Raw genomic sequence first — 13480 nt, 5'->3', positions numbered from 1 at the left:
TGCCATGCGAAATTAACCATGACACTGCCAGGGCTAAATAAAATTGAAAAAGGTGCGAAATCGCACGCGAAATCGCGGGTAAAAACGCATGTAACAAACGCATGCGTTTTTACTATTAAATACATTAGCGGCGATTCGCACGGATTCCCGACGCAGGCGAAATCGTTGGCTCTTTTGTGCGTTTTTTTCACGCTGAAAAAAACGCACCTCAACAACGCTACAGTGGAAACAGGCCCATCCACTTGCATTACATGTGCGGATCTGCATGCGTTGGACGCATGCAGATTCGCGATAGTGGGAACGAGCCCTGAATGTATGACTACCTTAAAGAATCCCCATGGTGAACATAAATAGTGTTCTTTTACTCACAGGGGTTTCTTCCATCCCCCATAGTATTGCATATCCCTTGTTGTCCTCCCGGGCCTCTTCCTTGATCCACTGTTCTGCCCAGTACAGTCACAGACTACTGTGCATGCGCTGGTCTGGTGGTACACCTCCTTGATTGCACTCCCATGGCCTGGGCGCATTTTGTGCATGTGCGGCTACTAGCCTTATCGTAGTGCACAAGTGCCGAGTGCTCCTGGCCATGATAGCGTGATCCAGGAGGTGCGCTGACCAGGCCAGTACATGCACAGTAGTCTCCAACTTGCCTGACGTGGCTACTGTACAGGGCCAAACAGGAAGAGGACAGCGAGGGACGTACAAGCTTACGGGGCTGGAATACGCCTTAGCTAAGTAAGTAGTAGCAGTGGAGTATTGTACTGTGTTAGCCGTCAGTAAAAGAAAGTGGTTTTGAATCAGGACGATACCATTTATTGGCTAACTTAGTGGAAAAGGAGTAAGCTAAGACTAAGAATATGAAGCCTTCCTCAGACATGATTCCTGTATACTGACATCATTTAGAACACACAGCTTACAGTATATAGTGATTGGACCCGCTGGGGTTCAGATCAGGACGAGTAGAGCTCTCGTCATTTCCAGTTAGCAGGCATAAGTGTTAACTCTGATAAGGCACGCTATTAGTGAATCCACCCCATTGTATATATTCTTTTCCGGGTTAAAGAGTTCACTTCCTGACTGATGTCAGAAAGTGAAAAAACTAATCGCTCCGCAAAAGTGTTTAAAAAAGCACTTTTCTAAGCTAAAAGCGCAGGGAAAGGCGCTTTACAAAACACTTGCGATAGCGCTGGTGATTTACAATGTGAACATAGCCTTACACCAGATGAACACTGAGCGTTTGAGCCTATTGCAATATATGTTGCACTACCATTACACGAGTGGGAAGGTACGTTCCATCATATTTGAAAGGACTTAAATCCAGATCTGATGTTGTTCACACTGGACGTTTTATATGTTTTTATGCTTTTCTAGTGACTGCTTAGAGCTATGTGAGCGCTTAGTACATTTGTGTTTGATTACACTAATTAATATTGGCCCAATCTGCCAAATGATCAATCACGTCCTGATTGCAAATCACATGGGTAGTGGTGATCATTGTACCACCTTGCACCACTCTATCAGATGTCAGTAGAAATAGGATTGGGAGTCATTCAAATCACTGCACTGACTAGCTTTATATGCCCTGATTTCAAAGCAGGTTATTTCGGCCCCCAGCACCTAGCGCTGAATCTGGGCGCAGTCATAGCAGGAATGCTGTGCTGCTCCCCTGCATAAGAGTAATTTAGGGATCCGGTGATCGCCAGACCTTGAATTTCGAGTTGCCACAACTTGGAGGGGGAATAGTATTTAGTGCCTCCGGGATATTTAGCAGGGTGAGCTGTCATTCGGCTTACCCTGCGCCCAGCCCACTGGCGGTACGGCCATATGTACGCCCTGGTTTAGCACAAAACTATGTGGCCATTAAGCCACCTCTGCTTCTTCCCTCACCCACTTAATGATAATATACTGCTGTGCATGATCAGACCAATAAACTGTCCCACATTGATTGGAAGTTTATTAATTGCAGTGCTGCTCAGATACCCCTTTTCAAAATCTGAATTGAATTCAGATCCGGATACCCAGAAATCCAATACAAATCGGATATCCGAGTTTGAACTTTTGGAATCCAAATCGGATATCCGAACCCAGTATCCCAGATATCCTCCCAGGTTCGGATATCCGGGTAGGAGTGGCCTTTAAATTGCTTTTAAAACGTTTTAGGGTAAATGAGGCACGTGGCATCATGTTTTTAGGGAAAACACTAATTGATGATGTGGGGACTTAAACTCCCCCCCCCCCCCCCCCTAAAAAAAGAAAAATCTGTCAATTAACATCAGGACTAGGTTCCAGACAGCAGTCGTGCAGCCCATATTGTATCCAAAGTCCAACCGCACATCTGGGACATGACAGTTTTCAGCACAGACACCTCCAAAAAATTAGGCAGCAATTGTGTTTTGGGTTAAATATAGGTGGTATCAGCACAGCAGCAGTGGCCTGTGGCACCCTGGCGGTGGGAGCAGCAAAGGCAGCAGGAGCAGGGCAATGCAGCAGCATGCCGGATGTGGTACGTGCCACTTGGCATGTTCCACTTGCACTTGGCACTTGGCATGTGGCACTTGACACGTTGCACTTGGCTAATGGCAGGTGGCACTTGGCAGGTGGCACTTGGCAAGTGCTACGTGCCAAGTGACACGTGCCGAGTGCCACGTGCCAAGTGCCACTAGCTACCTAATAAACAATAGAACAATAGTGTAGTGATATTGAAGGTGTTAATCACTGAACAACTTCAGGTTTATCACTGTATACAACACTTGCTAGGCCAGCAGCACTGGAGCATGTCTCTCAGTGAGCACTAGTGACAAGCAAGGACGATATTTCTCATCATGGCACCGCTCCTTATTATACAGGGGGGCCAGGGTTCCTTTCTGTGATTGGGTGCTAGGGCTTAGGCTGGGAGGCCTCTGATTGGCTGAATGAGGTCAGGTGGGGCTGGCCAGGGATCCTTTCTGTGATTGGTTGCTAGGGCTTCTGCTGGGAGCCCCTGGGAGCCCTCTGATTGGCTCAATGACGTCATAGACGTCATCTTCTCAGTTAGAGTATCTCAATAGTTGGATATCCTCGGATATCCGCGGATATCCGGATTGCCTCACAACTATCCGCGGATTGCTATCCGGATTTGGGCCCAGGTATCCAAAATCCAAATCCGGTCGGATAACTGAAAAAATTTGGATTATCTGGGTAACTCGGATATCCGAAATCTTGCTGAGCAGCACTGATTAATTGGCTATGTCAGGATCAATAAAACATTGATGAAAGTGATTACATATTCTAAAATATTGACCTTTGTATGGTCACTTAAAATGAAGATTCTCTACTCCACTTTATGTAATGCAGAAAAGGTTTGAATTCCACTACCTGGATGGAGTTTGTAGGCTTCCTGTGTCTGCGTGGATTTTCTCTAGGTACAATGATGTCCTCCCACATCTCAAAAAGATACAGATAAGCTAATTGGCTCCACCCAAATTGGCCCTAGACTATAGTGGGTGGACACATGACTGGGGTAGAAATTATATTGTGAGCTCCTCTGAGGAACAGTTAGGCCTGGAACCCACTGAAATCAGCATAGCAAAACGCAACCGCTAGCGTTTTGTCTGAGCGGTTTGCAAGCGGATTCATGCACATTTTTGGTTGTGTTTTGCAACATTGTATTTTTTTGCCCAGCGGGTGCGTAGCGTTTTGCGTTTTTATCCTGATTGGTCCTGTGAATTATTTTTCATTTTGTTACAGTGTGCTGAACCGCAAAACGCTAGCAAAACCGCTCAGTTTAGGTTTTGCTGAGCGTTTCTGCTAGCGTTTCAATACTTTACATTGAAGCGCTAACGCTCCCAAAATGCTGCAGGTCCTGCGTTTGCGTTTCTGGGAAACGCAAACGCTCCTGTGGAAGTTGCCCCATCCATTAACATTAGCCCAGCGTTTTGGCAAACTGCTAGCGTATCGCAGTGCTGCCAAAACGCTGCCAAAAGCGCTCCTGTGGGTTCCAGCCCTCAGTGAGTGACAAGACAATATACTTTGTAAAGCGCTGTGGAAGATGTCAGCACTGTATAATTACTAAAAAATAATAATTACCAAAAAGCACGAACTTTAAATGATTTCATTTTCTATTGCTAAGGCATTCTGATGTTTTTGTTTGTTTGTTTTTGTTTTATGTAGGATTTCCTTGGTCTTCCAAGCCTTGATGGAAGGACAACAGGAATAGATGGTCCGAAGCAATTTCTTGCTGAGATAGGTTCCAAGAATCTGGGACTTTTGAGCAACCTTCTTCAACAGCTACTTGGAAGGACCTCTTTGACTAATGAAGTGTTTCGGGGGATAAGTAGTCTAATAAAACCAGTTACTCAAACCATTGGAGGGCTGGGTAGCACACTTAGAGGTGTCACAGGAGGACTTGTAAGGCCCTCAGGAGGAATGACAGGAACACTTGGTGTGGGAAACATACTTGGAGATGTCGCAGGAGCAGTTCCTGGAGTCACAAGAGGGGTTCTGAATACCGTAGGAGGACTAACAAAAGGACTTAATGTGGGAAATGCACTTGGAAGTGTCACAGAAGTGGTTCCTGGGCTTCTTACATCAGTGACAGATATAGTTAATGGAGTTGCAAATACTGCTGTTAATGCTGTTAGTGGAGTGCTTGGTGGACAAAGTGGGCAAGGAGGTCTGCTTAGTGGAGTACTTGGGCTAGGAGGTCTGCTTGGTGGACAAGATGGAAAAGGAAGTCTGCTTGGCGGACTAGTTGGGCAAGCAGGTGGAGTTGGTGATTCATTAAATTCTGGTATGGGAGCTACTGGTCTCGGTGGAGATATCAGTCTTACTGCAACCGGAACAGCAATGCTAGGGGGCAGTACACTAGGTGCTGGAGGTGGTTCACAAGGTGCAGCAGGATTTAATGGAAATGGATTTAGTGGTGCGCTGGGTGCTGGTGAAGGAATATTTGCTCTACCTGGTACAAGTGGTATGACAATGGCTGGAGGAAGCACATCACAGAATGAAGGCACAACACGAAGATTTTTAATTAAGAAATAGAAGAGGTGTGTTGTTTTCTTTTTGTTTCTTTTTAAAATAGACGGGAAAAAAAGGTTAATTTGTCTGACTGCATTTTCTTTTTTTCCTCATGTGGGCAAAATTATGAAAGAAATCCACATCTAGAGATCTTAACTAGAAACAAAAATATGAAACTTGAGATTTAGTTAAAGGAGTAATATGATGACAACTGTAAAATGTTAAATACATGTTTTTTAACATAGAAAAAGTATACTGTATTTGTCCTGAAGCAAAGTGTAATGTCATTAAATGATTTCATATGTAGCTGTAATTTACAGAAGGTATTATTGAACTGACTGTTCTGATTCTCTTACCCACAGGCTTTGGACTAATCCATCTCCTCATAGGAAAGCCTTAAAGGGAAGATCCGCGCACTTAAAAGAAAAAAAAACTGCACTTACCTGGGGCTTCTTCCAGCTCCTGACAGTCGATCGTTGCCCTCGGCGCAGCTCCTTTCCCTCCGGGCGCAAGGTCGGCTTCCGGGTCGGCGTCATGTGCATTCCACGGCGCGGGTCACGTGATGTACGTGACGTCATCGGGTCTCTACTACGCAGGCGCAGTAGTTCTGCGCCTGCGCAGTAGAGACCCGATGATGTCTCTACACCACGTGACCCCCCGCCGTGGAGCGCACGGAAGCCGACCTGGAACCAGACCTGGCGAGGTCGGCTTCTTCACTGCTGGACGCCCGGAGGGAGAGGAGCTTCGCCGAGGGCACCGATCGACTGCCAGGAGCTGGAAGAAGCCCCATGTGAGTGCAGTTTGTTTTTTTTAGTACCGTGAACCTTCCCTTTAATGTCCTATTTAGTCTTTTTAAAAGCACCCCCTGGTATGGATCTATACCATGCATGTCAAACTCTGGCCCATGGGCAAAATCTGGCCTTGCAGAGCCATCACATTTGGCTCTCAAGTTTTTTCCCCACTATGGATTATGTTTGACCTACTCTAGACCACCAGGGAAGCTTTATTGGGGGTGAAGCCCTAGATCACCAGGGAAGCCATTTGGGAAAGGGGGGGGGGGGGGGGGGGGGGGTGAAGAAGGAAAGCATTTGATACAAGGGAACTGTATAGGGGGAGGAGGGCGGTCACTAGACACCAGGGAGCTGTTTAGGGGTGCAAAAGGGACAACTACACACCAGGGAACTCTATAGGGGAGGAAATGGGTCCACTAGACACCGGGGATGTGTATAGGGGAGGGAGGGGCCACTAGATTCCAGGTAACTTTATAGAGGAGCAAGGGGGTACAAGACAACAGGGAACTTCTTTATAATCTTTATAAGGGAGAGAAGAGGCCACTAGACATTGAGGTTGGCTTGCAACTTGGTCTCAGTGTCTAGCCCTAGATCACCAGGGAAGCTATATGGGGAAAGCACTAGACACTATAAAAGTGTATAGGGGAGGATGGGGGTCACTAGACACCAGGGAACTGTTTATGGGTGCAAAGGTGGACCACTAGACACCAGAGAACTGTATAGGAAAGGGAGTTGAGCCACTATAATCAGATGACATAGGCCTCAGCTGTCAAAGACCCGAAATTCTCTTCTCTAGCTTGTCACAGTTAAAATGATACCCTGTATACATAATCGGATAGCTTTTTTTGCCACACAATACAGTGTTAACCTTGAGCAGCGCCAATGGATTTTTTTTTTGCACCAAAAGTAATACAGTCATTCTTTCCTAGCAAAGCCCCTGGAGTCTCAGAACATTCGATACAGGTCATAAATGTCACCATTCCACTGGCGTACCTACCGGGGATGCGACCCCCTCAGCCGCAGGGGGGCCCGGGGCTGCTCTGGGGCCCGCTCACTGTGCGTGGGGGGGAGCTCTGCTCTGGACCCCCCAGCAAGGTGCTCAACTGGCCGCAGCGTCTAATAGACGCTGCGCCAGTTCATTCCCCGCAGCCCCGCTCCACCAGCAGCCTGCATAGTCTCCGGCAGGCAGAGCAGGGCTACGGCAAGATGGCCGCCGAAGAAGCCCTACACTGGAGACTATTTGTGTCTCTAGTACAGGGCTTCGGCAGCCATCTTGCCGTAGCCCTGCACTCTGCCTGTCAGCGCGGGAGATGTGCTGCAGGAGGACTCGGGGAGCTGCACGCCAGATGCCGGGAGAGGAGAAGACTTCTGTCAGGTAAGTGAATTGGTTTTTTTTCACAGGTGCATTTTTTTTTCTAGTGTCTGCTGCCTACATTATGATTTTCTGGTGTCTGCTGCCCACATTAGGATTTTCTGGTGTCTGCTGCCCACATTATGATTTTCAGGTGTCTGCTGCCCACATTACGATTTTCAGGTGTCTGCTGCCCACATTATGATTTTCTGGTCACTGCTGCCCACATTGCGATTTTCAGGTGTCTGCTGCCCACATTACGATTTTCAGGTGTCTGCTGCCCACATTACGATTTTCTGGTCACTGCTGCCCACATTGCGATTTTCAGGTGTCTGCTGCCCACATTACGATTTTCAGGTGTCTGCTGCCCACATTACGATTTTCAGGTGTCTGCTGCCCATATTATGATTTTCTGGTGTCTGCTGCCCACATTAGGATTTTCAGGTGTCTGCTGCCCACATTAGGATTTTCTGGTGTCTGCTGCCCACATTACGATTTTCAGGTGTCTGCTGCCCACATTACGATTTTCTGGTCACTGCTGCCCACATTGCGATTTTCTGGTCACTGCTGCCCACATTAGGATTTTCTGGTGTCTGCTGCCCACATTACGATTTTCAGGTGTCTGCCTACATTGCGATTTTCTGGTGTCTGCTGCACACATTACGATTTTCTGGTGTCTGCTGCCCACATTAGGATTTTCTGGTGTCTGCTGCCCACATTACGATTTTCAGGTGTCTGCTGCCCACATTGTGATTTTCAGGTGTCTGCTGCCCACATTGCGATTTTCAGGTGTCTGCTGCCCACATTGCGATTTTCTGGTGTCTGCTGCACACATTACGATTTTCAGGTGTCTGCTGCCCACATTGTGATTTTCTGGTGGCTGCTCCCCACATTACAATTTTCAGGTGTCTGCTGCCCACATTGCGATTTTCTGGTCACTGCTGCCCACATTGCGATTTTCTGGTCACTGCTGCCCACATTAGGATTTTCTGGTGTCTGCTGCCCACATTACGATTTTCAGGTGTCTGCCTACATTGCGATTTTCTGGTGTCTGCTGCACACATTACGATTTTCTGGTGTCTGCTGCCCACATTAGGATTTTCTGGTGTCTGCTGCCCACATTACGATTTTCTGGTCACTGCTGCCCACATTGCGATTTTCTGGTGTCTGCTGCCCACATTGCGATTTTCTGGTGTCTGCTGCCCACATTGCGATTTTCTTGTGTCTGCTGCCCACATTACGATTTTCAGGTGTTTGCTGCCCACATTACGATTTTCTGGTGAACTCTGCCCACATTATGATTTTCTAAAGGCCCACATTACGATTTTCTGGTGAACTCTGCCCACATTACGATTTTCTGGCCCACATTACGATTGTCTGGTAAAATGCTGCCCACTTTACAATTAATTTACAGTGAAACGCTGCCCCATTACGATTATTTGGCACCTATGGGGGGGGCCCCATCCAAATATTTGCAGGGGGGCCCAGTGATTTCTAGTTACGCCCCTGCACCATTCTGAAAACTATAGAGACCCAGACCTACTCAGATATACATATTTGTATCATTTGGACTTGGTTTTGCTGAAATTGCACCAAAACTTTGATCATTGTACTTTTTTTTTAGTTTTTTTTTCTTTTTGGCACAGAAAAAATTCACATGACATAGGTCTCATCTATCAAACACCCCAAATTCTCTTCTCTTGCTTGTCACGTTTAAAATGATACCCTTTATACATTTAGATTTTTTTAAGGCCCTTTTTTACCAAATGTAACAATGTAATTCTTTATTGGGGATGGGGGGGAGTGGTCTGCAGAGTGAAGTCTTGTGACTAACACTCTCAACCTGCAGCAGAAAGTCCAAGCGGGGAAAAAATCTATTTGCAGGTTGTAAGAGTCTTGGGTTTCCTCCAAACTTCTTGGTTTCCTCCCACAAGCCCAAAAACAGTGGAGGGTTAATGTGCACTAGTGGAAACTGTGAGCTCTTTTGAGGGACAGTAAGTGGCAAATAAAAGTTGGGAGAAAAAATTAGAGTCCAGTTAAAATTTAGGGTTATAAAAAAAAAGATGTCTAATAACTGCTGAGGGTATGATATGCTTCAAAGCAGCTGACAACGCAGAGTCCCAGCAGTGAGGGGCATTTTGGACAGTGGTATCTGCTGTCACACCGCCTCTTGTTCTTGGTACACACCAGACATCTGTTCTGTGGCTTCTGCTTGACTTCGTTCGGGGGGATCAGGGCAGGAAAATGTCTTCCACTTGGGCGAACTGTGTCATCCAATTGCATAGGATTGAATTAATTCGTAATATGGGCACTTTCGTTAATCATCGACCTTAACACTTCTTGCTGAAACTGGAGGTAGCTGTCATCATGGCCTGTCTTTCTAAAAAGCACAACAGCTTTGTGCATTGTAAGAGGTAAAAAAAAAAATACTTTTTTTGTACCAGGCCCTCTTTTTTTCTTTTGTAAAAGGTAGTACAACAACATTTGGTCTGTAAGGTCCACCACGCCCATCTTCTTATTATAGTCATTATGACACTGGCTTTTCGATCTGCTCTCCAGAGGTTGTGACAGGAACCATTGCTTCATTTTTAATGGATGTCAGGATCAAGACGCCCCTCTTGTCCCTATATTTTACAGCCAGGAGCTCACCACATCTGAGACTGTACAATTTACCCTTTTGTTAATTTTTTATTAACCGCCTGTGGTGGGAGGCCTTTGCAGTTTGGCCTCATGTCCCACAGGCACCAGTCTGGGCTGAGTATAAAAATGCGAAAAAGGGGAATACTTCTGTAGTAGTTGTCAACATACACATGATAGCCTTGGTGGAGGAGTGGGTTAGATAGTTCCACCACAATTTTCCCACTGGTTGGCATGTATGGTGGGCATCCAGCTGGCTGTAAATGGCTATCTTTGCCCTCATACAGCATAAAGGAAGCAGTAGATTTGGGCGCATGAGACAAGTGGACAAAAAGGGCGCCCCATTCACTTCCATTATAAATATCGTTTAATGGGCGCTGAACAGGGAAAAAAAGGCGACGGAGATTTTTAAGGATTTATAACGGCGCCCGGAGATTTTTAAGGATTTATAACTATGTTTGTGATGATTTAAGTTTACAAAATGAGCCCGTGACGAATAACGTTTATGAAGATACTAAATCACTATTTCTAAAACATTTCTAAAACATTATTATCCACCCAAAAAAATAATTTACATTTTTTTCTTTACGGTTTTTATTTATTAATGTCTGTAAAACATTATTATCCATAGGGGGTTTTAGGTTTAGGCACCAACAGGGGGGTCTTAGGTTTAGGCACCAACTGGGGGGTCTTAGGTTTAGGCACCAACAGGGGGGTCTTAGGTTTAGGCACCAACTGGGGGGTCTTAGGTTTAGGCACCAACTGGGGGGTCTTAGGTTTAGGCACCAACAGGGGGGTCTTAGGTTTAGGCACCAACTGGGGGGTCTTAGGTTTAGGCACCAACTGGGGGGTCTTAGGTTTAGGCACCAACAGGGGGGTCTTAGGTTTAGGCACCAACAGGGGGGTCTTAGGTTTAGGCACCAACTGGGGGGTCTTAGGTTTAGGCACCAACTGGGGGGTCTTAGGTTTAGGCACCAACAGGGGGGTCTTAGGTTTAGGCACCAACAGGGGGTCTAGGGGTTAGGGATAGGTACAGGGAGGGTTTTTAATAAACGTAAATATAAGTTTCACTTTACAAATAGGGAAGATTAACGTTTTAAGAATTGCCGATCTCATACACATTATTTAGTGATTTATAAATTCATAAAACACTATTTATAAACGAAATTCTACACAATATTTCTATAAACGATATTTTCCATTTATCGTTTATACCACGCGCCCTTTTTTCCCGACGCCCTTTTCGTACGTACGCCAGCATAAAAGCATATGTGTAGCCACTGTTGCTCTCCCATACCTTATAAAATGTCACCCCATACTTTGCAGCCTTACTTGGGATGTATTGTTTGATCCCTAACCTGCCATGGAAGGGTAGGAGGGATTCATACACTACAATATCTCTCTCTGATGTGTATAACGCACAAACCTTTATACTAAGGTGGGTACGAAAAAATAGAAAAGTATAGATAGAAATACCAAAATAAGGGCAGAAGAGAGACAAGAGGGGTGAAAAAGTACAGAAAAGTACTAAAATATACTAAAATTAAACAGAACAGGGGTCAATGGCTAAGGAGGGGGGGGGGCTAAGGGGTTAATTAGGCTAGTATGGGGTTAAAATGTTATTTAAAAAAGCAAAAAGCCTACCACAAGTACAGTCAGATTCTCTCTCCCAGCTCCTGTCACCTCTGAATGCTAATTGACAGCAATCTGAGGTGATAGATAAGCTGGGATGGAGAAAACGAGTTTATTTACAAACATTTTTAAGACAGGTCATTGTTACTGATTTGTAACAATGATCTGCCTTTTTCACTTACTGGCACTTGATTGGTCCAGGGAACATGTGATTCCCTGGTCCAATCACGGAACTGTGAGACTCAACGTGTGTGCGCGGCGGGAGCGCGCGCACTCGTGCACAGCGACGGCAGAGCGATCAGAAGCATTAAAACGTCCTGTTGCCATTAACAGCGGCGAACAGGATGTTTTAATGCGTCTGATTGCCATTAACTGGTTAAGTTTCACTTTAAAGGATACCCGAAGTGACATGTGACATGATGAGATAGACATTGGTATGTACAGTACCTAGCACACAAATAACTATGCGGTGTTCCTTTTTTTTCTTTCTCTGCCTGAAAGAGTTAAATATCAGGTATGTAAGTGGCTGACAGAAAGTGACTACAGTGTGACCCTCACTGATAAGAAATTCCCCTTTTTATCTCTTTCCTGTTCTCAGAAGCCATTTTCTGCAAGGAAAAGGTGTTTTATAGTTGGAATTTCTCATCAGTGAGGGTCTCACTGTAGTCACTTCCTGTCTGAGTCAGGACTGAGTCAGCCACTTGCATACCTGATATTTAACTCTTTCAGGCAGAGAAATAAAAAAAGGAACACAGCATAGTTATTTGTGTGCTAGGTACTGTACATACACTTGTCTATCTCATCATGTCACATGTCACTACGGGTATCCTTTAAGAACAAAAAAAATTTCTCTAACACATTTTTAAAATTGCCATTTACAGTATGTGATTTTTTTTTAAGTTACTAAACTTGTATTTCTTTTTTAATTGCAGGTCACAAAAAGTGATTTCCTACAACAACAAAATAATCAGCTGCTGCAAATGTTAGAATGATTCATTGCTAAATGATTTACACAAAATCTCCTGTTTTGATTCTGAAGTCCATAGCTTTTATTTGATGAATGCTTCAAAAATATGATTAATAAAATGCATTAAAAACAGCCTTGTCTCAGAAAATTGCCTTATTAACTACTGGTCTCCACTTTCAAAAAAAAAAAATAGCACATTTATTATATTACTAATGGTGCCCATACACGGTACAATGAAAACGTTCGATTTTCCCATTTATTCGATCTAAAAGATCAAATAGAGTGAAAATCGAAAAAAAAATGTTTTGATCAAGCAAATACAAACAATTATTCAGTTCCTTCGATAAAAAATCTGATCGAACAGGTTGGAAAAATCTGGTTGATTGTTTGTGAAATTGTATAGTGTATGTTAGGTTGTATAAGAAAGTACTAATAGATTTAAAAAAAAATTCCTTCATGTAAAATCGCTTTACTCGGATTTTCGGAAAAATCAAACGTTTGTTTATGGTACCTTGAAAATAATGTAAATATATATAAAAGAGAAATTGAAAGTAATTTGATAAACATTTCGACCAAATGGAATAATCAATCAAATTTCTATGTTCCAAAAAAAAAGAAAAAATGGTACCGTGTATAGGCACCATAGCTTACAGATGTTTGCAGGGCCGGATTTACCATAAGGCACTGTAGGCACGTGCCTACAGGCCCCTGATGATGGAAAGGCAGCTTACTACCCTCCCCAAGTGCCTCCCTCCCTCCTACCCTACCAATGCAGAGTCCCTAGCAGAGTATAAATGAGAGGTTACTCACCCGAGTCTCTGCATTCCACTGACCTGATCTCCATTCCAGTGATGCTCGGATGGAGGTCGTGATCACGACTTGCCGTGATTCCACAACCATTTTTCAGCTCTCCACCACGGGTATTCGTCGCCGTGAATCAATTTTTATTCACTAAAATCCGCTTCAGCAGACCGTGAATGAACGCATTCAGGCTCGTGAAAACGGCGCAGAACTCGTGGTTAGGTCGTGAATAGCGGAAGTAGGCGGAAGTGACTATCCTGGCCCAATCAGAGGCCCCCAGCCAGGCCCTAGCAACCAATCACAGGA

The 13480-nt window shown here is 44.8% G+C and overlaps 1 protein-coding gene across 4 annotated transcripts in view; it reads left to right on the top strand.

The window, feature by feature from the left end:
• Positions 1–12505, top strand: part of LOC137564232 (WAG22 antigen-like) — a 97070-nt gene extending 84565 nt beyond the window's left edge. For all 4 annotated transcript variants that reach the window (XM_068277831.1, XM_068277830.1, XM_068277832.1 and 1 more), the window contains 2 exons: positions 4150–5024; positions 12339–12505. In XM_068277831.1, the coding sequence (XP_068133932.1) occupies positions 4150–5019 (870 nt within the window). In that variant the 3' untranslated portion in view covers positions 5020–5024; positions 12339–12505. The remainder of the gene's footprint in view (positions 1–4149; positions 5025–12338) is intronic.
• The last annotated feature ends 975 nt before the right edge of the window (positions 12506–13480 follow it).

The sequence above is a fragment of the Hyperolius riggenbachi genome, chromosome 3, assembly GCF_040937935.1.
Source record: "Hyperolius riggenbachi isolate aHypRig1 chromosome 3, aHypRig1.pri, whole genome shotgun sequence".
Taxonomy (NCBI): domain Eukaryota; kingdom Metazoa; phylum Chordata; class Amphibia; order Anura; family Hyperoliidae; genus Hyperolius; species Hyperolius riggenbachi.
The sequence above is the reverse complement of the archived record's forward strand: the minus strand, read 5'-3'. Positions and strand labels throughout refer to the sequence as shown.